Source organism: Bufo bufo, chromosome 9 (genome assembly GCF_905171765.1).
Source record: "Bufo bufo chromosome 9, aBufBuf1.1, whole genome shotgun sequence".
Taxonomy (NCBI): Eukaryota; Metazoa; Chordata; class Amphibia; order Anura; family Bufonidae; genus Bufo; species Bufo bufo.
In genome coordinates this window covers 125,249,265-125,275,620 of record NC_053397.1, presented here as the reverse complement: position 1 = coordinate 125,275,620, position 26,356 = coordinate 125,249,265, and the positions used below count along the sequence as shown (strand labels likewise).

At 42.8% G+C, this 26,356-nt stretch overlaps 1 protein-coding gene across 2 annotated transcripts in view; it reads left to right on the top strand.

Moving 5' to 3' along the window:
- Nucleotides 1–26,356, top strand: part of ATF6 (activating transcription factor 6) — a 465,865-nt gene that overhangs the window by 82,223 nt on the left and 357,286 nt on the right. For both annotated transcript variants that reach the window (XM_040407064.1, XM_040407063.1), the window contains exon 4: nucleotides 24,500–24,597. In XM_040407064.1, coding sequence (XP_040262998.1) covers nucleotides 24,500–24,597 — 98 coding nt within the window. The remainder of the gene's footprint in view (nucleotides 1–24,499; nucleotides 24,598–26,356) is intronic.

Here is a 26,356-nt window from a genome sequence, read left to right as displayed (position 1 = left end):
GGTGCAACGTGATGTTGGTGGATAGAGCGAGACATGATGTCCCAGATGTGTTCAATTTGATTCAGGTCTGGGGAACGGGCGGGCCAGTCCATAGCATCAATGCCTTTGTCTTGCAGGAACTGCTTACACACTCCAGCCACATGAGGTCTAGCATTGTCTTGCATTAGGAGGAACCCAGGGCCAACCGCACCAGCATATGGTCTCACAAGGGGTCTGAGGATCTCATCTCTGTACCTAATGGCAGTCAGGCTACCTCTGGCGAGCACATGGAGGGCTGTGCGGCCCTCCAAAGAAATGCCACCCCACACCATTACTGACCCAATGCCAAACCGGTCATTCTGGAGGATGTTGCAGGCAGCAGAACATTTCTCCACGGCGTCTCAAGACTCTGTCACGTCTGTCACATGTGCTCAGTGTGAACCTGCTTTCATCTGTGAAGAGCATAGGGTGCCAGTGGCGAATTTGCCAATCTTGGTGTTCTGTGGCAAATGCCAAACGTCCTGCACGGTGTTGGGCTGTAAGCACAACCCCCACCTGTGGACGTCGGGCCCTCATATCACCCTCATGGAGTCTGTTTCTGACCGTTTGAGCAGACACATGCACATTTGTGGCCTGCTGGAGGTCATTTTGCAGGGCTCTGGCAGTGCTCCTCCTGTTCCTCCTTGCACAAAGGCGGAGGTAGCGGTCCTGCTGCTGGGTTGTTGCCCTCCTACGGCCTCCTCCACGTCTCCTGATGTACTGGCCTGTCTCCTGGTAGCGCCTCCATGCTCTGGACACTACGCTGACAGACACAGCAAACCTTCTTGCCACAGCTCGCATTGATGTGCCATCCTGGATAAGCTGCACTACCTGAGCCACTTGTGTGGGTTGTAGACTCCGTCTCATGCTACCACTAGAGTGAAAGCACCGCCAGCATTCAAAGGTGACCAAAACATCAGCCAGGAAGCATAGGAACTGAGAAGTGGTCTGTGGTCACCACCTGCAGAACCACCCCTTTATTGGGGGTGTCTTGCTAATTGCCTATAATTTCCACCTGTTGTCTATCCCATTTGCACAACAGCATGTGAAATTGATTGTCACTCAGTGTTGCTTCCTAAGTGGACAGTTTGATTTCACAGAAGTGTGATTTACTTGGAGTTACATTGTGTTGTTTAATTGTTCCCTTTATTTTTTTGAGCAGTGTGTGTGTGTGTATGTGTGTATATATATATATATATATATATATATATATATATATATATATATACTCACCTAAAGAATTATTAGGAACACCTGTTCTATTTCTCATTAATGCAATTATCTAGTCAACCAATCACATGGCAGTTGCTTCAATGCATTTAGGGGTGTGGTCCTGGTCAAGACAATCTCCTGAACTCCAAACTGAATGTCAGAATCGGAAAGAAAGGTGATTTAAGCAATTTTGAGCTTGGCATGGTTGTTGGTGCCAGACGGGCCGGTCTGAGTATTTCATAATCTGCTCAGTTACTGGGATTTTCATGCACAACCATTTCTAGGGTTTGCAAAGAATGGTGTGAAAAGGGAAAAACATCCAGTATGCGGCAGTCCTGTGGGCAAAAATGCCTTGTGGATGCTAGAGGTCAGAGGAGAATGGGCCGACTGATTCAAGCTGATTGAAGAGCAACGTTGACTGAAATAACCACTCGTTACAACTGAGGTATGCAGCAAAGCATTTGTGAAGCCACAACACGCACAACCTTGAGGCGGATGGGCTACAACAGCAGAAGACCCCACCGGGTACCACTCATCTCCACTACAAATAGGAAAAAGAGGCTACAATTTGCACGAGCTCACCAAAATTGGACTGTTGAAGACTGGAAAAATATTGCCTGGTCTGATGAGTCTCGATTTTCTGTTGAGACATTCAAATGGTAGAGTCCGAATTTGGCGTAAACAGAATGAGAACATGTATCCATCATGCCTTGTTACCACTGTGCAGGCTGGTGGTGGTGTAATGGTGTGGGGGATGTTTTCTGGGCACACTTTAGGCCCCTTAGTGCCAATTGAGCATCGTTTAAATGCCACGGGCTACCTGAGCATTGTTTCTGACCATGTCTATCCCTTCATGACCACCATGTACCCATCCTCTGATGGCTACTTCCTGCAGGATAATGCACCATGTCACAAAGCTCGAATCATTTCAAATTGGTTTCTTGAACATGACAATGAGTTCACTGTACTAAAATGGCCGCCACAGTCACCAGATCTCAACCCAATAGAGCATCTTTGGGATGTGGTGGAACGGGAGCTTCGTGCCCTGGATGTGCATCCCTCAAATCTCCATCAACTGCAAGATGCTATCCTATCAATATGGGCCAACATTTCTAAAGAATGCTATCAGCACCTTGTTGAATCAATGCCACGTAGAATTAAGGCAGTTCTGAAGGCAAAAGGGGGTCCAACACCGTATTACTATGGTGTTCCTAATAATTCTTTAGGTGTGTGTGTGTGTGTGTGTGTGTGTATGTGTATATATATATATATATATATATATATATATATATATATATATATATATATATATATATATATAATATAAAATAAGAAACCACTGGCAGCACCACCCTGGGAAGTATGGAAAAATAGACGGGTGCAATGTCCAAGTACGGTAAAAGGTGCTTACCCACTTATAGAAGACAAAAATCGGACTGCACTCCAAGCGTATCTTCAAAAAACGTGTTTTATTCACCCATTAGGTGGCAAAAGCGACGTTTCGGCTCAAGCATGAGCCTTTCTCAAGCATTGGTGAACAGTGCGTAGCAGGTATATAAAGGTGTGCCAATACATACAATCAAACAACATAATTGATGCATTAAAAGTAATACATACATACAATGTACGAATATGTGCAAAAACCGCATAATGGTCATGATTATTAAAGTGACTAGTGCATTACATACAATAAATTTCCAAGATACAGTAAATTACATGTAAAAATACCCTAAGACATATAATTGGTTACACCTGTAACTCATCAATATATCATTCATGAATCAACTGTAATAGTGCACATGTGCAAATAGGGAAGACTAATGAATTACTACCTGGGGGAGTGATGGAGCCCACATATACAATAGCGCTGATCCGCGCGTCCTCAGGAGACCAGTGCGCATGTCCCAATCATTGCACGACATCCCGGAAGACCGACTGATGCATAACAGTGCCGCCTACTGATGACGTCAGCGGCGCACCCGATGGCATGTCACCGCCTTCTCCCATCGATGCCTCCACATCGCGGCGCATGCGCAATAGCTGCAGCAGGCTTGTTTGCCGCCATATTGAGTAGGGGAATCTGAGCAAAAGAGGAATATTCGTATGATCTGTCGTTTGCTACCCTCCTCGTTCTACATATTCAGTTGTTGTGGTTGAATACCACTATAGCGCAGGGTGGATGAGTGACCATCTTTTCCAAAATGGTATACCCTAATCCACTCATCACCCCAATACCAGCGGCACGTCAGTGTCGTCAGCATTATAGGATCTTATCCTGCTAAAGCATACAACTGTGAGGGTACTCCTCATATAACTGAACGATTTAGGGCAAGCGGCAGTATATACCTACTGCAGGAACATATAAATTGCTCATTCCCAATTTTTATAAACTCATCTTAGCGGGACATACGCTTGGAAACCAGAGGAAAAAACTATATATATCTCAGCATAGTTATTTTTTCGTGGGCTCATCATCCACCAATCAGGTTCATCAGTTTTCTAATGTGCCTTCTGTGCAGGTGTCTCTAGAAAGATAATATGAAAGTGTCAGTGTCATAAAATAGTAAAATTACCCATAACATTACTCATATTTATGTGTTTACATTTTTTCTTATTCTTTTTTAAACCAATGAATCTGTCAACCGCAGGAGGTATTTTGGAACCCACATCAATGAAACACAGGGGCAAAATGACCTCATCACAGACCTCCACCATATCTATAATCAATGTTTAAACCTTTGGGGTGCAGACTTTGTAATGTCTGAATCCAATGCATTTCTCTTTTTTTGAGTAGAGATACCCTATCTCCACCCCTTCGTGGCATTGGAACTTGATCCAGGATCCAACATTTAAGGTCTTTTTCTTTATGTCCCAGTAACCCAAAATGTCTGGGCACTGGCAAATCTTTGCGTCCCTTTCTGATTGTATAACGGTGATTATTGAGCCTAGTTTTAAAATCCGTGGAGGTTTCGCCTACATATAGGAGTTGGCATGGGCAGGATAGAACATAGACCACAAATGAGGAGTCACACGTTAGGTGAAACTTAATGGGGTATATTTGTCCCGTATCAGGATGCGTAAAAGTCCTAGATCTACAGATCAGGCTACAGTTGACACAATGCAGGCACGGGAAACAGCCCGTGCCCGATGGTGCCAACTTAGTCTGCCTGACAATAGACCCGGGTCCCATATCCGCTCTCACCAATTGGTCTCTTATGTTTTTACACCTACGGTAGGCACATAGGGGAGATGCTCCAAATTCTGGTACTGTTTTTAAACAACTACCAAGTATTGGCCAGTGTCTTTTCAGGATTTTATTAATAGCGCCGCTGTATTCTGAATAGGTGGACACAAACGTAATTCTTTTCTGTACCTTCCTATTATCCTTACCCTGCAATAGGGAATCCCTATCCACAGCCAGCGCTTTTTGTCTCTGCTGCATAAGCAGTTTCTCCGGATATCCCCGTTGTTTAAATTTGACAACCATGCTGTCAACCGTTCTTTCCAGGGCTTCATCATCAGCTACAATTCGCCTAGCTCTTAGAAATTGTGAGTATGGCAGATGCTTTACCATGCTGCGTGGATGACAACTTTCATACCTCAGCATCACATTCCTGTCAGTGGGTTTAGTGTATAATGATGTAGATAACACTCCATTCGTAACCATGACATTAGTATCAAGGAACTGAACTGAGGTATCAGAGTAGGTCACCGTGAACTGTAGCTCACTATCCGCACCATTAAGGTACTCATGGAACTCCAACATCTGTTGTTCAGTTCCTGTCCAGATGAGGAAGATGTCGTCTATGTATCGCCACCACCCCAAGATGTATTGGGCATGGTGGGACACATAGACGACATCTTCCTCAAACCTGCGCATAAAAATATTGGCGTACGTTGGGGCTTGCCCTAAATCGTTCAGTTATATGAGGAGTACCCTCACAGTTGTATGCTTTAGCAGGATAAGATCCTATAATGCTGACGACACTGACGTGCCGCTGGTATTGGGGTGACGAGTGGATTAGGGTATACCATTTTGGAAAAGATGGTCACTCATCCACCCTGCGCTATAGTGGTATTCAACCACAACAACTGAATATGTAGAACGAGGAGGGTAGCAAACGACAGATCATACGAATATTCCTCTTTTGCTCGGATTCCCCTACTCAATATGGCGGCAAACAAGCCTGCTGCAGCTATTGCGCATGCGCCGCGATGTGGAGGCATCGATGGGAGAAGGCGGTGACATGCCATCGGGTGCGCCGCTGACGTCATCAGTAGGCGGCACTGTTATGCATCAGTCGGTCTTCCGGGATGTCGTGCAATGATTGGGACATGCGCACTGGTCTCCTGAGGACGCGCGGATCAGCGCTATTGTATATGTGGGCTCCATCACTCCCCCACGTAGTAATTCATTAGTCTTCCCTATTTGCACATGTGCACTATTACAGTTGATTCATGAATGATATATTGATGAGTTACAGGTGTAACCAATTATATGTCTTATGGTATTTTTACATGTAATTTACTGTATCTTGGAAATTTATTGTATGTAATGCACTAGTCACTTTAATAATCATGACCATTATGCGGTTTTTGCACATATTCGTACATTGTATGTATGTATTACTTTTAATGCATCAATTATGTTGTTTGATTGTATGTATTGGCACACCTTTATATACCTGCTACGCACTGTTCACCAATGCTTGAGAAAGGCTCATGCTTGAGCCGAAACGTCGCTTTTGCCACCTAATGGGTGAATAAAACACATTTTTTGAAGATACGCTTGGAGTGCAGTCCGATTTTTGTCATATATATATATATATATATATATATATATATTTATTTTAGAAGGGAGATAATTTACCAGATTGGTTCCCTTCTTTTCCACTTCTTTTCTTTGGTTGTCAACTTTCCTTTTCTTGGTAGTTGGCACTCCTCCGGAGGTCTGTTTCTTAGAATCCCTGAGGTGTGGTGGGGGTGTCTGAATGGGAGGTCCTGGTTGCATGGGTGCCGTCGTGGGTTTCAAGAAACAATTACCGGTAAGAGCAATTATTGTTTTCCATCCTGAGAGGACGCAGTGTAATATTATTTATTAATGTTGTTTTTTTTTTTTTTGTTTTTTTTACTACCCCACATATTTTTCAGATTTATCGATTAAAAAAAAAAAAAAAAAGTTAGATCGCCCTTATTTTCCAGAACCAGTCAGATATCATAAATAGCATCCTGCCATTATCAGGATGAGAAAGGCCACTGTTTTGGGGCTTTTCCAGCTTAACCCTTTTGAGCCCTGTTTTTATTTATTATTTTTTTCTTCATTTTTCACTCCCTGCCTATCTGTGGCCGTTACTTTTTTATTTTTCAATTCATATAGCTGTAAGCGGGCTTGTTTTTTTGCGGGACAAGTTGCGCTTTTCGATTCCAACATTTAATATTGCATAAAATGAGGTGGGGAGCTGGAAAAAAATTACAAATGGGGTGAAATTAGAAACAGAATTCCTGAAAAGTTTTATGGGTTTTGTTTTTATGGTGTTCCCTACGGGGTTAAACTGACCTATTACTTTTATTCTCTAGGGCAGTACGATTATGGCGATACTACGAATGTATCGTTTTTCTTCTGTTTTAATACAGAAAAAAAAATGGTGCACTTTTGCGCCTTCAGATGCTGTGGTCACGTTTGACCAAAGCATCTGAGGGGTTAAAAGTCCACGAACAGCATCACCACTGGTCGCAGGCATTAGGCCCAGGTGTCTGCTCTGTGAAACAGACAGTACCCAGTAGCTATGGTGCCCACTCTGAAGCAGGGGTGGTATTATCTAAGACAATAGGGGCATATTGCTATGTCGTAAACGAAGCCTTTAAAATCATGGAGGGCGCACCGTGCATGCGCGGCCACCCTCCATTAATTTCTATGGGGCCTCTGAAAATAGCCAAGCACTGGCTCGGCTGTTTCCGTCTACTTCATAGAAATTATTTGGAGTGGTGCGCCCTCCGAGACTTTCAAGGCTCCATTTACGAGATAGGTGCGAGTCCCACTGCTGGGACCCACACCTGTCAGACAATGGGGGCATATCCTAGAAATATGCTCCCATTGTCAGAGATGATACAACCCCTTTAAAAACCCAACATGTGACGTACTATTACGTCATGTGTCGGAAAGGGGTTAACAATACCAGCCTGATGCTTCCCCATTAGCTGACAAATACGACATGGTCGGGTAATGGACCGTACCCAGGTCTTCCCAGTACCCCTGGTGGTACCGGGGTATTAATTGAGCTAATACTAAGCCTCGCCTTTGTAATGAACGCTGTCAATCAGATAGTGGCCATTCTGAATGGAAAGTAATCCGTTCAGGATGTCTTCAGTTCAGTCATTTCGACTGATCAGTCAAAAGATAAAACCGTATAATGCTACGGTTTTATCTCCGGTGAAAAAAGACTTGCCTGAATGCCGGATCTGACATTTTTCCCCATAGGAATGTATTTGTGCCGAAATACCGGAATGCCGGATCCGCAGACCGGTAAAAATGTGAAAAAAGATACAAGATGGATCCGTCTGTCCGCATGACAAGCGGAGGGACGGATCCGTTCTTGCAATGCATTTGTGAGACGGGTCCGCATCCGGATGCGTCTCACAAATGCTTTTCAGTCACATCCAGATCGGCGGATCCGGCAGGCAGTTCCGACGACAGAACTGCTTGCCGGATCACACTGCCGCAAGTGTGAAAATAGCCTTACTAAGGGCTCTTTCACACTTGCGTTCTTGTCTTCCGGCATAGAGTTCCGTCGTCGGGGCTCTATGCCGGAAGAATCCTGATCAGGATTATCCTAATGCATTCTGAATGGAGAGAAATCCGTTCAGGATGCATCAGGATGTCTTCAGTTCCGGAACGGAACGTTAGTTGGCCGGAGAAAATACCGCAGCATGCTGCGCTTTTTGCTCCCGCCAAAAATCCGGAACACTTGCCGCAAGGCCGGATCCGGAATTAATGCCCATTGGAAGGCATTGATCCGGATCCGGCCTTAAGCTAAACGTCGTTTCGGCGCATTGCCGGAGCCGACATTTAGCTTTTTCAGAGTGGTTACCATGGCTGCCGGGACGCTAAAGTCCTGACAGCCATGGTAAAGTGTAGCGGGGAGCAGCATACTTACCGTCCGTGCGGCTCCCCGGGCGCTCCAGAGTGACGTCAGGGCGCCCCAAGCGCATGGATCACGTGATCGCATGGATCACGTCATCCATGCGCATGGGGCGCTCTGACGTCATTCTGGAGCGCCCCGGGAGCCGCACAGACTGTATGTATACTGCTCCCCCGCTCCCCGCTACTACTATGGCAACCAGGACTTTAATAGCGTCCTGGGTGCCATAGTAACACTGAAAGCATTTGGAAGACGGTTCCGTCTTCAAATGCTTTCAGTACACTTGCGTTTTTCTGGATCCGGCGGGCACCTCCGGCAACGGAAGTGCATGCCGGATCCCAACAACGCAAGTGTGAAAGAGGCCTAAGGCAGTAGTAGTAAATAAATAAAAAATAACACCAATTAAAAAAATTATATTTTATTGAAATAAAACAACACACAACCCTCGATGACTATCTTATTAAAAAATAATAATAAAATGCTGTCATTAATGTAGTCCAACAAATCCAAAGTCGTCACACATTGGTCATGCGCTAGGTAGCAACAGCTCAGGGCCCTCTCTAAGCCTTTCTGTCGTTAGCAATGAAACCCACGCTAGAGCAGAATTCTTAGGCTTCCTGCCCGACCATTCTCCTTCTTAGGCTCCCTTCACACATCCGTGTGTGTTTTGCGGATCCACAAAACACGGACACCAGGAAATGTGCGTTCCGCATTTTGCGGACCGCACATCGCCGGCACTTAATAGAAAATGCCTAATCTTGTCCACAATTGCGGACAAGAATAGGACTTGTTCTATTTTTTTGGGAACGGAATTGCGGATACGCAATTCCAGATCCGGGCAGCACATAGTGCGGCCCTATAGAAATGAATGGGTCCCTAATTCCGTTCCACAAAATGTGGACTAGAATTGCGGACGTGTGAATGGAGCCTTAGAGGGGAATTTTAATATAAGGGACATCATGGGGAATATGAATTTAGCAGAGATAGGGTTGGGTAATATCATAAATATTCCTACAATAACAATATTGAACGGTTTCTGCACCCGGGTCCCCAGCCGATCAGCTGTATGGAAAGGCAGCAGCGCAACAGGAGCACCGCAGCCTTCTTTCTGTTTCCCTCAGGCCCAGTGATGTCACAACTAGTATCACTGGACAGGGCTAACCCCATTCAAGTGAACGGAGCTTAGCTGTGCCCAGGTCAGTGATGTCATGACGTCACTGGGCCTGAGGGAAACAGAGAGAAGGCTTGGGCGACGAAGGTACGCCGAAACGCGCGTCAGGCTAACGCCATCCCAGTCATCCAGGTCGCTGCTACTCTTTGGTGAGTCCACTTCATTTACACCCTCTTTTTTGGCTTACTGTTATATAGGTGGGATATAGGTCCAGCGGGTTCACACAACCGCCTCGGTTGCGGGTTTTTATCTGTGTGGAATACCCCCTGGTCACTACCCACCATATTTATATCATCTTGGTAATCGCCATGTTCTTATACTGGGACTCATGTTAATCATTTTAATGCTTATTACTGCTGTCATTTCTCTTGCTGACACTGGAATGCTGGGATGGTGTTTGTGCTCCCTATTCCCCTTGTTTTATGGTATTTGGTCATCCACTGATTTGTGTAATTAATAAAGTATACTATTTTTCACTACTGGACGTCTATGAGCTTTAGTTTCTCCGTTTTTTTCTTGCATTTAAAGGGAACCTGTCACCGGGATTTGGGGTATAGAGCTGAGGACATGGGTTGCTAGATGGCCACTAGCACATCCGCAATACCCAGTCCCCATAGCTCTGTGTGCTTTTATTGTGTAAAAAAAACGATTTGATACATATGCAAATTAACATAAAAGATTCATATGTTACTTGTGTGACCAGAGAAGAGTCATATTTTCAAGCTCTGACTCATCTCAGGTTAATTTGCATATGTATCAAATCGGTTTTTATACACAATAAAAGCACACACAGCTATGGGGACTGGGTATTGCAGATGTGCTAGTGGCCATCTAGCAACCTATGTTCTCAGCTCTATACCCAAAATCCCGGTGACAGGATCCCTTTAAAAGCTTGTCTAGTTACATTAGAATGTTGGGAAGTCTATTTATATAAGCCGCACCACTGTGTGCATATTTAACTGGCTACTGACACCCATGGTTGTGTTTCGTTTTTTATTTATGCCTTCTCAAAGAGCAGATCGGCGGGGTTTCCAGTTGTCGGACCCTCGCCAATCAGATGCTGATGATCTATCCAGAGGATAACTTATTAGTTAAAAAGAACTGCAGAACCCCTTTAAGAAATGTATTGCAATAAATACACATTTAGAAGAAGAAACACTTGGGGCCACAAGAAGACATTATAGTATATGGGGACACAGGGACAGGGAAATGACACACAGAGGCAGTGACACACACACATGGACACACACACAGGGACATGCACACAGGGAGGCACACACAGGGACAGTGACACACAAGCACACTAGGACACACACAGGGACACACACACAAATAGCATCTACCCCTCCAAAACACTGCTGGGGTCATTAACCCCTTAAGGACCGGGCTCATTTTCACCTTAAGGACCAGGCCATTTTTTGCAAATCTGACCAGTGTCACTTTAAGTACTCATAACTTTAAAACGCTTTGACTTACCCAGGCCGTTCTGAGATTGTTTTTTCGTCACATATTGTACTTCATGTCACTGCTAAAATTGGGTCAAAAAAGTTAATTTTTTTGCATAAAAAAATACAATTTTTACCAAAATTTTTGAAATATTAGCATATTTCTAAGTTTCAGTTTCTCTACTTCTGTAATACATAGTAATACCCCCAAAAATTGTGATGACTTTACATTCCCCATATGTCTACTTCATGTTTGTAGCATTTTGGGAATGATATTTTATTTTTTGGGGATGTTACAAGGCTTAGAAGTTTAGAAGCAAATTTAGAAATTTTCAGAAATCTTCAAAATCCCACTTTTTATGGACCAGTTCAGGTTTGAAGTCATATTGTGAGGCTTAGATAATAGAAACCTCCCAAAAATGACCCCATTCTAGAAACTACACCCCTCAAGGTATTCAAAACTGTTTTTTCAAACTTTATTAACCCTTTAGGTCTTCCACAAGAGTTAATGGCAGATAGAAAAACAATTTTGAAATTTCTATTTTTTGGAAAATTTTCCAATATAATCAATTTTTTCCAGGAGTAAAACAAGGGTTAACTGCCAAACAACACTCAAAATGGGTTGCCCTGATTCTTTAGTTTGCAAAAACACCCCATATGTGGTCGTAAACTACTGTTTGGCCGAACGGTAGCACATAGAAGGAGGGGAACACCATATGGGTTTTGGAAGGCAGATTTGGCAGGACTGGTTTTGTTTATACCATGTCCCATTTGAAGCCCCCTGTTGCACCCCTAGAATAGAAATTTCAAAAAAGTGACTCCATCTAAGAAAGTACACCCCTCAAGTATTCAAAACTGGGTTTACAAACGTTGTTAACCCTTTAGGTGTTCCACAAGAGTTAATGGCAGATGGAGAAACAATTTTGAAATTTCTATTTTTTGGACAATTTTCCAATTAAATCAATTTTTTCCAGGAGTAAAACAAGGGTTAACTGCCAAACAACACTCAAAATGGGTTTCCCTGATTCTGTAGTTTGCAGAAACACCCCATATGTGGTCGTAAACTACTGTTTGGCCTAACGGTAGCACATAGAAGGAGGGGAACACCATATGGGTTTTGGAAGGCAGATTTGGCAGGACTGGTTTTGTTTACACCATGTACCCTTTCAAGCCCCCTGATGCACCCCTAGAGTAGAAACTCCATAAAAGTGACCCCATTTAGGAAACTACGGGATAAGGTGGTTGTTGTTTTGGGACTATTTTTGGGGTAAATTTGATTTTTGGTTGCTCTATTTTACTCTTTTTTGAGGCAATGTAACAAAAAAATTAAATTCTAAAATTGTTTCTACATTCGCTATTTAGTTTTGTGGAACACCTAAAGGGTTAACATAGTTTGTAAAGTAACTTTTGAATACCTTGAGGGGTGTAGTTTCTTAGATGGGGTCACTTTTTTGGAGTTTCTAGTCTAGGCTACATCAGGGACATGGTGTAAAAAAAAAAAAAAACTGTCCATCAAAATCTGCCTTCCAGAAACCGTATGGAGTTCCCTTCGTTCTATGCCCTGCCGTGCGGCTATATAGCCATTTACGACCACATATGGGGTGTTTCTGCAAACTACAGAATCGGGGCAATAAATATTGGGGGGTCTGGGTTAGGGTTAGATGGATAGATGGAAGTTTGGAATAAAAGTACTTTTTCTTTTTTTTTTCCTAACTTACTTTTCCCTTCTTTCCCTGCCTAACGGTGCCTCTCCCTCACTGACCCTAACCTACCTGGTTGGCGATGGGTGCAGGAGGGTGATGGATGCTGATTAGGGGGACGCAGGAGCTGGTGCTGGACGATGCTGCACGGTCAGGGTGCTGGACAGGAAGAGGAGGGGAGAGAGGAGCGCAGGAAGTTTGAATCTCGCGCCTTTCTCCCCTGCACCAATCAGCACCCTGGACAGCGGCGTTCAGCACCAGGGCCAGCACCGCCTCTCCAAATCCTCGGACTGCGATAGGTGGTGTATAATTACGCCACCGATCGCAGTCTTTTTCCGGTTCATCGGGTCACAGGACACCCGAATGGACCGGAAACGCCGAAAACCGCAGGTCTGAATTGACCTGCGGTTTTCTGCGATCGCCGATACGGGGGGGGGGTCAAATGACCCCCCCCCTGCGTTGTTACGGGATGCCGGCTGAATGATTTCAGCCGGCGTCCCGTTCCGATTAACCCCCGCGGCGCCGGAATTCCGATTTTAAGTCCGGACGTACCGGTACGTCCTTGGTCCTTAAGGACTCGGGAAATAGGACGTACCGGTACGTCCTATGTCCTTAAGGGGTTAATCAAACTTAAAGTAGAACTGGCTTAGTTGCCCATAGCAACCGATCAGATTCCACCTTTCATTTTCCATAGGCTGTCAAAAATGAAAGGTGTAATCTGATTGGCTGCTATGGGCAACTATGCCAGTTCTACAGGGTGGGTCATTTATATGGATACACCTTAATAAAATGGGAATGGTTGGTGATATTAACTTCCTGTTTGTGGCACATTAGTATATGTGAGGGGGAAAACTTTTCAAGATGGGTGGTGACCATGGCGGCCATTTTGAAGTTGGCCATTTTGAATCCAACTTTTGTTTTTTTCAATAGGAAGAGGGTCATGTGACACATCAAACTTATTGGGAATTTCACAAGAAAAACAATGGTGTGCTTGGTTTTAACGTAACTTTATTCTTTCATGAGTTATTTACAAGTTTCTGACCACTTATAAAATGTGTTCAATGTGCTGCCCATTGTGTTGCATTGTCAATGCAACCCTCTTCTCCCACTCTTCACACACTGATAGCAACACCGCAGGAGAAATGCTAGCACAGGCTTCCAGTATCCGTAGTTTCAGGTGCTGCACATCTCGTATCTTCACAGCATAGACAATTGCCTTCAGATGACCCCAAACATAAAAGTCTAAGGGGGTCAGATCGGGAGACCTTGGGGGCCATTCAACTGTCCCACGACGACCAATCCACTTTCCAGGAAACTGTTCATCTAGGAATGTTCGGACCTGACATCCATAATGTGGTGGTGCGCCATCTTGCTGGAAAAACTCAGGGAACGTGCCCGCTTCAGTGCATAAAGAGTGAAATACATCATCATGTAGCAATTTCGCATATCCAGTGGCCTTGAGGTTTCCATTGATGAAGAATGGCCCCACTATCTTTGTACCCCATATACCACACCATACCATAAATTTTTTTGTTCCAACAGTCTTGGAGGGATCTATCCAATGTGAGTTAGTGTCAGACCAAAAGCCGTGGTTTTGTTTGTTAACTTTACCATTCACATAAAAGTTTGCCTCATCACTGAACAAAATCTTCTGCGTAAACTGAGGGTCCTGTTCCAATTTTAGTTTTGCCCATTCTGCAAATTCAGTGCGCCGATCTGGGTCATCCTCGTTGAGATGCTGCAGTAGCTGGAGTTTGTAAGGGTGCCATTTGTGAGTAGCTAATATCCGCCGAAGGGATGTTCGACTAATGCCACTCTCCAGTGACATGCGGCGAGTGCTACGCTGTGGGCTCTTGCTGAATGAAGCTAGGACAGCCACTGATGTTTTTTCATTAGAGACAGATTTCATGCGTCCACATTTTGGCAAATCCAACACTGAACCAGTTTCATGAAACTTAGCAAGCAGTTTGCTAACTGTAGCATGGGAGATGGGTGGTCTCGTAGGGTGTCTTGCATTGAAATCTGCTGCAATGACCCGGTTACTGCGTTAACCAGACATCAACACAATTTCTATCCGCTCCTCACGTGTTAACCTCGGCGACATGTCAAGTGCTGTAAACAAAGAGAAACTTGTAAATAACTCATGAAAGAATAAAGTTACGTTAAAACCAAGCACACCAGTTTTTCGGGTGAAATTCCCAATAAGTTTGATGTGTCACATGACCCTCTTCCTATTGAAAAAACAAAAGTTGGATTCAAAATGGCCGACTTCAAAATGGCCGACATGGTCACCACCCATCTTGAAAAGTTTCCCCCCTCACATATACTAATGTGCCACAAACAGGAAGTTAATATCACCAACCATTCCCATTTTATTAAGGTGTATCCATATAAATGGCCCACCCTGTACTTTACACCAGTTTGATAAATGACCCCATGCATCTTTACCTGAATGGTGTATTATTTGCGCGGTCTTTGAGACAATCATGTGACCTACAGAAGATATTACAAGTCCTTTTCCTTTTACTACACAGTCTGGCAGACGGCTCTACCCTGCATGGATAGTTGGCTCTAAAGAAGTAAAAAGTAGCCCTAATAAAGCCACTACAACTACATATGCCTCTGCATCCTGCCCCTACATTCCTTGCTCAGTTGTTTGCTTAATATAATGCTTCCCCTCCTGACAACATGTAAAAGTCCAGGTATGTAATGATTGATAATGCCAAATATTACCTACATATTCCTCCCACTGAATGCATGATAGCAATAATTTCAAAGCTCCTGGAGTCCATGTTACTTGCCTCCCATTGCCCTGCTCACCTGGACTTCACATTACAGGGATCATGCTGTAGATACCGTAGTGTCAGTAAAGTAAAAGCATCAGAGGGAAATCAGCACAGGTTACAATAGCCGATAGACTATTAAAACAAATGTAATTACAGGGCCGTTTTCTCTCTGGTTAGCTGTATGTTAGAGGATACACACTGCTCTGTGGTAGTGGGGGAAGTTATCTGCATTCTGATTGGTCCATGTGAGGAGAGCAAGGGCTTATGGGAAGTGAGGGAAATACAGGATGGCCTCAAGGACATGGCAACAGGAAGTGCAGCAGAGGCCATCTTAGGAAGATGCTGAAATAGTGGCACAGAGAAATAGGGTTTACTATGGGCTGAATACAGACATCAGAAAGGTAAAATGAACTGAATAAAGCTTCATTAATATCTTTAACCCCTTAAGGACCTTGCCATTTTTCACCCTAAAGACCAGGAGATTTTTTGGAAATTTGATGTCATTTTTTTGTAGTAATTACTTTGGGGAACTTTGACTTATCCAAGCCGTTCAGAGATTATTTTCTTGTCACATTGTGTTTTATGGTAGTGGTAAATTTGAGTCCCTATCTTTCACCTTTATTTATATTAAGAAAAAAATAATCCAAATTTTACAGAAAATTTGGAAAAATTAGCTATTTTCAAAATTAGAATTTCTCTGCTTTTAACACTGATAATGATACCTCATAAAATAGCTATTACATAACATTTCCCATATGTCTACTTGGCATAATTTTGTAAATGTCTTTTTTTTTTTTTTTTTTACATTTTTAGGAAAATTTCCAAAACCCACTTTTTAAACGACCAATTCAATTATGAAGTCACTTTACATAATAGAAACCACCCATAACTGACCCTATTTTGGAAACTGCATCCCTCAAATTATTGATCTGATTTTACAAACTTTTTTAATACTTTAGGTGATCCATAAGAAAGAAAAATGTTTATTTCATTTTTTTTTTTGCAGATTTTTCATTTTAATTAATTTCCCCTGTAATGCAGAAAGGGTTAATCGCTAAACAAACCTAATTTTTTTATCATTATTATTTATTTATTTTATTACGAAATTCTGCATATCTGGTCATAAACTGTTGTATGGGCACACAGCAGAGATCAAAAGAGAAGGAGCGCATATAGTTTTCAAGAGCCATGTCGTGTTTGAAGAGACAGTGAGGTACCTGAATAGTGGAAACCCACAAAATGTAACCACATTTTGGAAACTGCAGATATGTAATTTTTGAGGCGTGTATGAAGGAACTTGATTCCACAGGCATTTCTTAGAATTTAGAAACACATAGCTGTGAAACATTTTTAAAGAGGTTTAGTGGGCACATTGGCCCAACAGGTGTTGCTAAATTTGATGAAAATTGCAAATTTTACAAGAAATTGTTGCTTTAGGTCCAATTTTTTTATTTTCACAAGGGATAACGAGAAAAAGAACCCTACATTTTGTTACCCATTTTCTCCTAAATACAGCAACACCCCACATGTGGTAATAAACTGCTTTTTTAGCACACTGCAGGGCTTAGAAGGGAAAGATCACCATATGGCTTTTCGAGGGCAGCTTTCACTGGATTAAATTTCAGGAGCCATGGTGCATTTCTAGAGACTCTGGGATAACCCCTACAGTGGAAACCCCCAAAAAGTGGCCCCATTTTGGAAACTACACCCCCCCCCCATTGAATTTTTCAAGGGGCGTATTGAGCACTTTTGCGTCACAGATTTTTTTTAATAGGATTTAGAAACACTTGGCCGTGATAATGGAAAATTGCATATTTTACAAGAAAATTTTCTTTTCGGTCCAATTTTTGACATTTTCACAAGGGATAACAGGAGAAAAAGAACCACACATTTTGTTACCCATTTTCTCCTGAATAAGGCAGCACCCCACATATGGTAATAAATGCTTTTTTTGGCAAACGGCAGAGTTCAAAAGGAAAGGAGCACCATATGGGTTTTGAAACGCAGATTTCGCTGACATCATTTTCAGGTGCCATGCTACATTTGTAGAGACTCTGAGGTACCCCTAAAGTGTAAAACCCCAAAAGTTATCACATTTCAGAAACTATACCCCCAATGAATTTTTCATAGGAAGTAGTGTGCACCTTGGCTCAACTGGCATTTCATAGAATTTAGGCAACCTTGACTTCCAAAATGAAAAATTCTTTTTTCCCTTACGCCCATGACAGCACCCTTGACAGCACCCTTGAGAGACCGCCTCCATCCAGGACAGGAAACAGGAACTTTCGTGGAAAGCTCTTAAGGAGGGGCACTGCTCCTATACCACCAGTTCCTGTTTCCTGTCCTATAGATAGGATGACTTAGTGGAGAGTAAAGTCATTAGGCTGCAGGACCCCGGATTACTCCAAATGGGGGATACCTGGTTCGGCGTAAGCCTCTTCTAGGAGCCGCCGAGTAAGTCTGGTCCTGCCTTCTAGGTCCTGGAAATCCTTTTGGGCTGGTGTTAAGGTGCAGTCCTGGCGGCACTGTGAGGTGTGGCCAGCATGCCGGAACTTGCTGTCTGTGCTCAGGCGGTCCGGGGCCTCCCTCTCCTTCTTTCCTGCCTGGGCACATTACAGGGATCGGGGAGAGGCAAAATCCTGCACGAGCTGGCGAAACCGGAAGTACGCCGTACACCTTCCGGTGTTTAGAACGCACGCAGAATGCGTTCCGGATGCAGGAAGTAATTCTCCTACTAAAGGCCGCACGGAGCACCAGCAGGGACCCAACCAAGGGATACAGTAGTCCCTGAAGCGCGCAGTCAGAAGCAGACCAGCCAGCCTACAGGGAGCCCTGAAATCTCCTATTGAAAGTGCTCTATCCTTGACTTCTACCATGGAGGATGAGAGCAGTCAGCGCGCCGAACCGCAGGAGGGTCATGAAGTTAGACCGGTACTCCTGGTGGGGTAAGGGGGATCTTTCCCCAACCTTTTCTTTCTCTGATAGTTTAAAGGGGTTCTCTTTTCTCTTGTCTCTTTTTTAGACAATTAAAGAGGGACCTAGAAAGGCTACCTCAAAGACCAGAGGGAAAGAATGCGCTGTTTGTAAATAGAAGCTTGCTCCCTCCTGGCCAAAAATGTTATGTCAGCATTGTGTCGACAAAGTGGTGGAAGAGGAGTCCCCATCTCTACTTTAAAGCTTTAAGGATATTGTAAAATCTGAAGTGTCTGATTCCATGAAAATGTTTAAAAAGTGCCTCCCTTCCACAACCTCTGGCAAACAAGCCCTGTCTACCAGGGCATCAGATTCAGATTCCTCAGACAAGAATGAGCTAGGAATAATCTTAGATAGTTCAGACTCGTCGGCGGATGAAGAAACCACGGGCAGACTTCTTTTTTTTCCTGATGATACGGATTCTTTACTAAAAGCAATCCGTGCTACTATTAAAGTAGATTAATCCAGAGATCAAAAATCTGTTCAGGATATAATGTTTGGTGATCTAGGACATAGAAAAAACAGGGTTTTTCCAGTAAATGAGAATATAAAGTTTCTGATCCAAAATGAATAGAAGAAATTCTTTGTTCCAAAAAAGGAAATATCCTTTTGATGAGGCTGACTTGAGGACCTTGGCACCCTTAAGGACCCTATGGATAGACGAGCTGAGGTTTACCTGAAAAAAGTTTGAGAGACCTCTGCTCAAGCGTTTAAATAAAATATTGCCACCACTTCCACTGCTAGGTCTTTAAAATTATAGCTACAAGAATTGGAATCTCACATCCAAAATAAAACTTCAAGAGATCAATTACTATCTGTCTTTCCCACCATCTTTAAGGCAGTAGACTTTATATCAGATGCCTCTGCAGATGCGTTGAAATTAAAAACTAGATCAGCAGAACTCTCTAACTCAGCAAGAAGAGCTATCTGGCTTAAAGGGTGGTCTGGAGACACTGGATCTAAGAATAAACTTTGTGCTATACCTTTTAAGGGCTATTATCTTTTTGGGTCAGTTTTACATGACCTTTTGGATAAGGCGTCCGATAATAAAAAAGGGTTCCCTGTCTGCAGACCTCCCAAAGAACAGCAGTTTTTTCGGAAAAATAAAAGGGAATTCTATAGGGGACAGAGAAAGGATTTCAGTGGAGGAAATAAAAATAGAATAGACAAGGGTTTTCTCTTCAATTCTCAATCCTCCTCAGGATCCAGACCCACTCAACAATGACGGTTTCTCTCCTGTGGGCGGCAGACTCTCTCGTTTTCTTCAGGCTTGGGAGAAAATTTCCTCAAGCCTTTGGATTTTGGGTATTTATAAATGACGGTTTTCGTCTGGAGTTTGTCTCTCGTCCACCGGAAAGATTCAAAGTCACAAACATTTTAAAAAAAATCTGCAAAAAACATAACTTTAAGATAGGAGTTTTTTTCTCTTTTAGATAAAAATGTCCTGGTTCCAGTCCCAGACTCAGTAAAAGGGAAAGGTTTCTATTCGTCCCTCTTTCTGGTTCCAAAACCAGACGGGACGTTCAGAATGATTCTAAATTTAAAAGATCTAAATCAGTTTCTCTGTTACAAAAATTCAGGATGGAGTCAATACAGTTGGTTCTAAAACATCTATTCGAAGGCTGCTTCATGGCCACCATAGATATAAAAGATACCTATTACCACATCCCAATTCATGCAGACTATCAGAAATATCTCAGAGTGGCGGTTTCAATGGAAGATCAAATTTATCACTTGCAATATACAGCACTTCCGTTTGGAATTTCACAGGCTCCCAGACTCTTCACAAAAATAATGGCAGAAGTCATGGCCCACATAAGAGAAAGAGACATTTTAGTAATTCCCTATTTAGACGATTTTTTTGGTGATCGCGGAATCAAAAAACCTTCTTGACATACATCTCAAAGAAGTAGTGTGGGTCCTAGAAAGGCTCGGTTGGCAGATAAACTGGGGGAAATCGCATCTGATAGCTTCCCAAAAATGTGTTTTTCTAGGAATGATTCTGGACTTGTATTTTTCCCCAGAACGAGATAGACAAACTAACAGGAGGCGTATGATCCCTGATAGTAGCAAAAAAAATGGCAGGCAATGGCTGCGTTGGGCAGAATGACTGACTTCTACGATACCAGCAGTCAATTGGAGCCAGTTTCACGCCAGAACCCTTCAATGGCAAATCTTGAAAGAATGGCAGGGCGCTCTCTCCCCGCTGGATGCACCACTCCCGCTCACTCCTCGGGTAATTCAATCCTTACACTGGTGGGTGAATCCTTCAAATCTGTCCCAAGGTCTCCCTTGGAATCTGCAGGATTTAGTAGCCATCACCACAGACGCAAGTCCATTCGGCTGGGGTGCCTATTGTCAGGGAAATTTACGGCAAGCGGTATGGAAAAAAGTAGAGAGTCAAGACTCTCAAAACATGAGAGAACTCAGAGCTGTTCTTTTTACCCTAAAAAAATCCCTTCCATTATTTTGGGGGAAAGGTCTAAAAATTTTCTCGGACAACGCCATGGTCGTATCCTATCTAAACTGACAAGGAGGGACCAGATCAGAGGATCTTATGTCTTTGGCTGCAGACATTTTTCCCTAATAATACCTTGCGTTCCGTTTATCAGGGTGGTACATCTAAAAAGAACCGAAAACAAGGTAGCGGACTACTTAAGCAGAAATATTTTGGACCAGGGAGAATCGTGTCTGAATCAAAAAATCTTCAATCAAATAACTCTCCCCTGGGGTCGCCCTCAACTAGACCTGTTTGCAACCAGGGAGAACAGGAAATGCAAATTTGTATTTTCCCTAAGGTCAAAAGACTCACCAACAGGGATAGATTCCTTCTCCATCCCTTGGCCAGATCAGCTCCTCTACGCCTCCCCCCCCCCCCCCCCCGCTAAGACTCCTTCCAAGGTTTCTACAAAAGCTGAGACAGGAGCGGACGAGAGTCATCCTGATTGCTCCCTTTCGGTCTCGAAGAACCTGGCTCACCTGGTTGAGGAAACCCTCCCTAGCAGACCCTTGGATTCTCCCTGAAAGACAAGACCTGTTGTTTCAAGGCTCTATCTTTCACCCGAATGTAACACAACTACATCTAACAGCATGGTTCTTGAAGGGGAAATCCTAGAGCGCAGAGGCCTTTCCAAGAAAGTGGTATCTACCTTACTATCCTGTAGGAAGGAGGTTACTTCCTCCATTTACCTTAGGATTTGGGACTTCCCTAAACTTTGCAAAAGATCCGGTAAATCCCTTAAATCCTTTTCCTATGACTAAGATCCTAGATTTTTCTACAAAGCGGTCTAGAAAAGAACCTAAGGTCTAGCACTCTCAAGGTACAAGTATCTGCCCTCAGTGCCTTTTTTGACTTTCCGATTGCAAACCACCCCTGGGTTAGGAGATTCTTTAAAGCAATCAGTAGAATCAAACCAGTAGTCAGACCCTCTGTTCCCCCCCTGGGACCTTAACCTAGTCCTCACCAGTTTGATGGAACCTCCTTTTGAACCCTTACAGGACTTATCTATGAAACTTCTATCTTTTAAAACTGCCTTCCTGGTGGCGATCACCTCAGTGTGGAGGAAATTTCAACCTTTTCAACTTCTCCACCATATACTAACATCTTGGATGACAGAGTGCTTAACAGACCAGATCCCTCTTTTCTTCCGAAAGTAGTATCCATGTTCTGTAGAACCCAAGACATTTTCCTTCCCTCTCTGTGCCAAAATCCAAAGAATGAAAAGGATAAGAAACTCCATTGCTTAGATGTGAAAAGATGTCTATTCCATTACCTAAAAGTAACAAGTCAATGGAGGAAAACCTCTAGGCTTTTTGTTCAATTTGGGGGGGGGGGGGGACAGGGGTCTCTCAGCCTCTCCTAAATCACTATCCAGATGGATTGTGGGGGCCAGTACGTTGGCCTATTCTTCAGCAGGAGAATCTCCTCCGGCAGGATTTGGTGCACATTCCACCAGATCAGTTTCTACTTCATGGGCGGAATGGGCTAATGCTTCCCTAGAACAGATTTGTAGAGTAGCCACATTGCAGTTTCTGTGTACCTTTTTTTTGCCATTACAGATTAGACCTAGGCTCCAGAGATCAGCTGGCCTTTGGTAGAAAAGTCCTCCAGGGTGTAGTCGTTCCCCCCCCGAAATGATTACTATTCTAGTCGTCTCTCAAGGGTGCTGTAATGGGCGTAAGGGAAATTTAAGATTACACTCACCAGTAATCACTTTTCCATGAGCCCATGGCAGCACCCGGGATTTATTCCCGCCCTGGTAAAAAAAAAAAAATATATATATATATATATATATATATATATATATATATATATATATATATATATATATATATTTTATATAAAAAATAAAATAAAAGTGGAATTTTGTGTGAAAGTATATTTTAGGACAAGTTCTCGGGATTAACTGGTGGTATAGGAGCAGTGCCCCTCCTTAGAGCTCTCTACGAAAGTTCCTGTTTCCTATTTTGGTTGGAGACGGTCTCTCAAGGGTGCTGTCATGGGCTGATGGAAAAGTGATTACCGGTGAGTGTAATCTTAATTTTTTTTTTTCACAAGAAATGCACAAGTTATTAATTTTTACAATTGGTAACAGGAGAAAATCACCTCATGGTTTGTTACCAAATTTCTTCTGAATATAACAGCACCCAATATGTGGTCGTAAAGTGCTGTATGGGTACATTTCAAGGCTCAGAAGGGAAGGAGCGCCATGTGCATTTGAGGCATAGTTTGATGATTTTATGCAACACTGACCGAAAACTGCAGAGGCTCTGAGGTTAAATTTAAAAAAAGAAACCCCCAAGAAATTACAACCTCTGCAATATTTATCAATGAGTGTAGTGAGCATTTTGACCCAACAGGTGTTTTGCAAAAACTACTGAGCATGGGACTGTGAAAAATGTAACCTTGCAAATTTTCAACAGATATGGCATTTCAGTGCCCAATATGCTTTGTCCATTGTGTGCCATCTGAGACACACCATGCCCTTTAAATTGTTAGGTGAGTTCTACTAGATATGGAAATTCCATAAATATAGAGGTAAACTTCAGAGTTCAGGAAAGACTGTTTGACGTTTGCTGAGCAGATTTTGATTAATTAGGTTATGGGTGTCGTGTTGCTATAGAACAGCCTCTGGTGACCAGTACAAACATTTTCTGATAACCATACATTTATTTTTCTCTGAACGGAGCTGAGTCAGGACTTTTTGCGGGATGAGTTGTCCCACCGATAATATTACCGGAATACCCCTTTAAGCACTATATAATATCTCAAAATGCATCTTTACTATAAAGGGTTGATAGAAAAGAAGAATAAATATATATTTTTTAATTATTACACATAGAAGAAAAGTTATTGCAGGCTGGAAACCCTTTTCCTGGATAGATGCTAAATGTTTGATCGCTTGAAGCCCTAACCTGAGGGGTCCCCACCGTTCACTTGTTTGGAATACTGAAACCGGAGACCAAGTGGAGGTTTAAAAAGAATTAAACAAATGAAGGTGTATTAGTCATGGGTGTTTTAAAATGTTGAGACAAAAAAATAATTGCGTTGTCTGGTTCTTAAAGGGGTTATCCGGGAATTTGATGTTGATGGCCTATCTTCGGGATAAGTCCTCAATATCAGATTGGCTGGGGTCTGACTCCCGGCACCACCACTGATCAGCTGTTTGAAGAGGTCACTGCCGTCTGTGGAGCTCCGGCAAGTGCTGTGACCTCCTCACAGCTTACCAAGCGCAGAGCCGTAAATTGTGTAGCAGCTGTGCTTGGTATTGAAGCTCAGTCCCCTTTCACTTGAATGGGTCAGAGCTGTGCCTAGGCCACTTGACTGATAGATGGTTATGTCACTGGCTTAGGAAAAGGCTTAATCGCTGATATTGATGACCTACCCTGAGGATAGGCCATCAATATAAAATTCCAGGATTACCCCTTTAAGACCAAAATTGGCTTGATCAATAAAGGGTTTACTGTATTTCTTGGGTCATTATAATGTGCTGTGAACTGATCTCGTTTTTGGACAGTGTTTAATGTATATTTTACTTTTATTGCCTTTTTATAGATCTAAAATCAGAGCCATTGTCTCCTGCATCTTCCAGCTGTTCTGTACGGTCTCCTTTGCCTGCTAACTCCCCACTTTCCTCCTCACAATATGTACCGGTAAGAACCCATGGTGTACTTCTATGTGATACTGATTTTATAAAGTTGTGCTGAGGTCCTTCCTTAGGCTACTTTCACACTTGCGTTTGGTGCGGATCCGTCATGGATCTGCACAGATGGATCAGTTCAGATAATACAACCTTCTGCATCCGTTCAGAGTGGATCCGTTTGTATTATCTTTAACATAGCCAAGTCAATGGAGGACGGATCTGTTTTCTTTTGTGCCAGATTGTGTCATAGAAAACGGATCCATCCCCATTGACTGACATTGTGTGTCAGAACGAACCCGTTTGGCTCAGTTTCGTCAGATGGACACCAAAACGCTGCAAGCAGTGTTTTGGTGTCCGCCTCCAAGCGGAATGGTGACTGAACTGAGGTCAACTGATGCATTCTGAGCGGATCCTTTTCCATTCAGAATTCATTAGGGCAAAACTGATCCGTTTTGGACCGCTTGTGAGATCCCTGAACGGATCTTACAAACGGAAAGCCAAAACGCCAGTGTGAAAGTGGCCATCTACATCTGTGACCTATTCTATGCATAAACTAAACGTAAAAAGGAAAGGAGCGCATCATAGACAGGTATTTTAACCCCTTAAGGACACAGACAGTTTTCACATTCCTGACAGCCTAATTCATGTTGGTGGTGAATTTGGGGAGATATCTTATACCTTTATTAAAAAAAAATCCAAACTTTATGTAAAATTTATAAAAAATTCCTAATTCTGTAAATTTCTCTGCTTTTAAGACTGTGACACCTCACAAAGTAGTTATTCATTAACATTCCCCAGATGTCTACTTTATGTTGGCCTTATTTTATAAATGTCATTTTATTGTTTTGGGACGTTAGAAGGCTTAGAATTTTAGAAGCTACTTTTATATTTTCAAGAAAATATCCAGAGGCTACTTTTTAAAGGACAAGTTCAGTTTTGAAGTGACTTTGAGGGGCTTACATAATAGAAACCACCAATAAATCACCCTATTTTAGAAACTACCCAACTGATTATAGAAACTGTGTTAACCTTTAGCTGTTCCACAGGAATTAAAGCAAAATGGATGTGAAATGTAAACATTTCATTATTAGTGCAGGCTTTCTATTTTAATCTATTTTTCCTGTAACACAGCAAGGGTTAATAGCAAAGCAAACCTCAATATTTATTATCCTGATTCTGCAGTTTACAGAAACAGCCCACATGTGGTTGTAAACTGCTGCATGGATACACAGCATAGCTCAAAATGCAAGGAGAGGCGAGATTTTGCTGGTATGGTTTTTGGGCGCCATGTCTAATTTAAAAAGACCCTTAGGTACCCCAAAAGTGACCTCATTTTGGTAACTACACCCATCGGAAGGAATTTTTTCAGGGGTGCAGTGAGTGCTTTGACTAAACAGGCGTTTCATAAAATTTAGGAAACACTTGGCTGTGAAAATGAAAAAATGTATTTATTCCAATAAAATGTTGCTATTACTAATGTATTGTGATTCTCCATATTGCTTCCTTTGCTGGCTGGATTCACTTTTTCATTACATTATACACTGCATGTTTCCATGGTTACGACCACTCTGCAATCCAGCAGTAGTGGTCATGCTTACACACTACAGGAAAAAATGCTGGCCTCTCTAGTGGCTAGGACATAGGCTGGTGCTTTTATCTATAGTGTACAAGCATGGCTACTGCTGCTGGATTGCAGGGTGGTCATAACCATGGAAACGAGCAGTGTATAATATGATGGAAAAATGAATCCAGCCAGCAAAGGAAGCAAT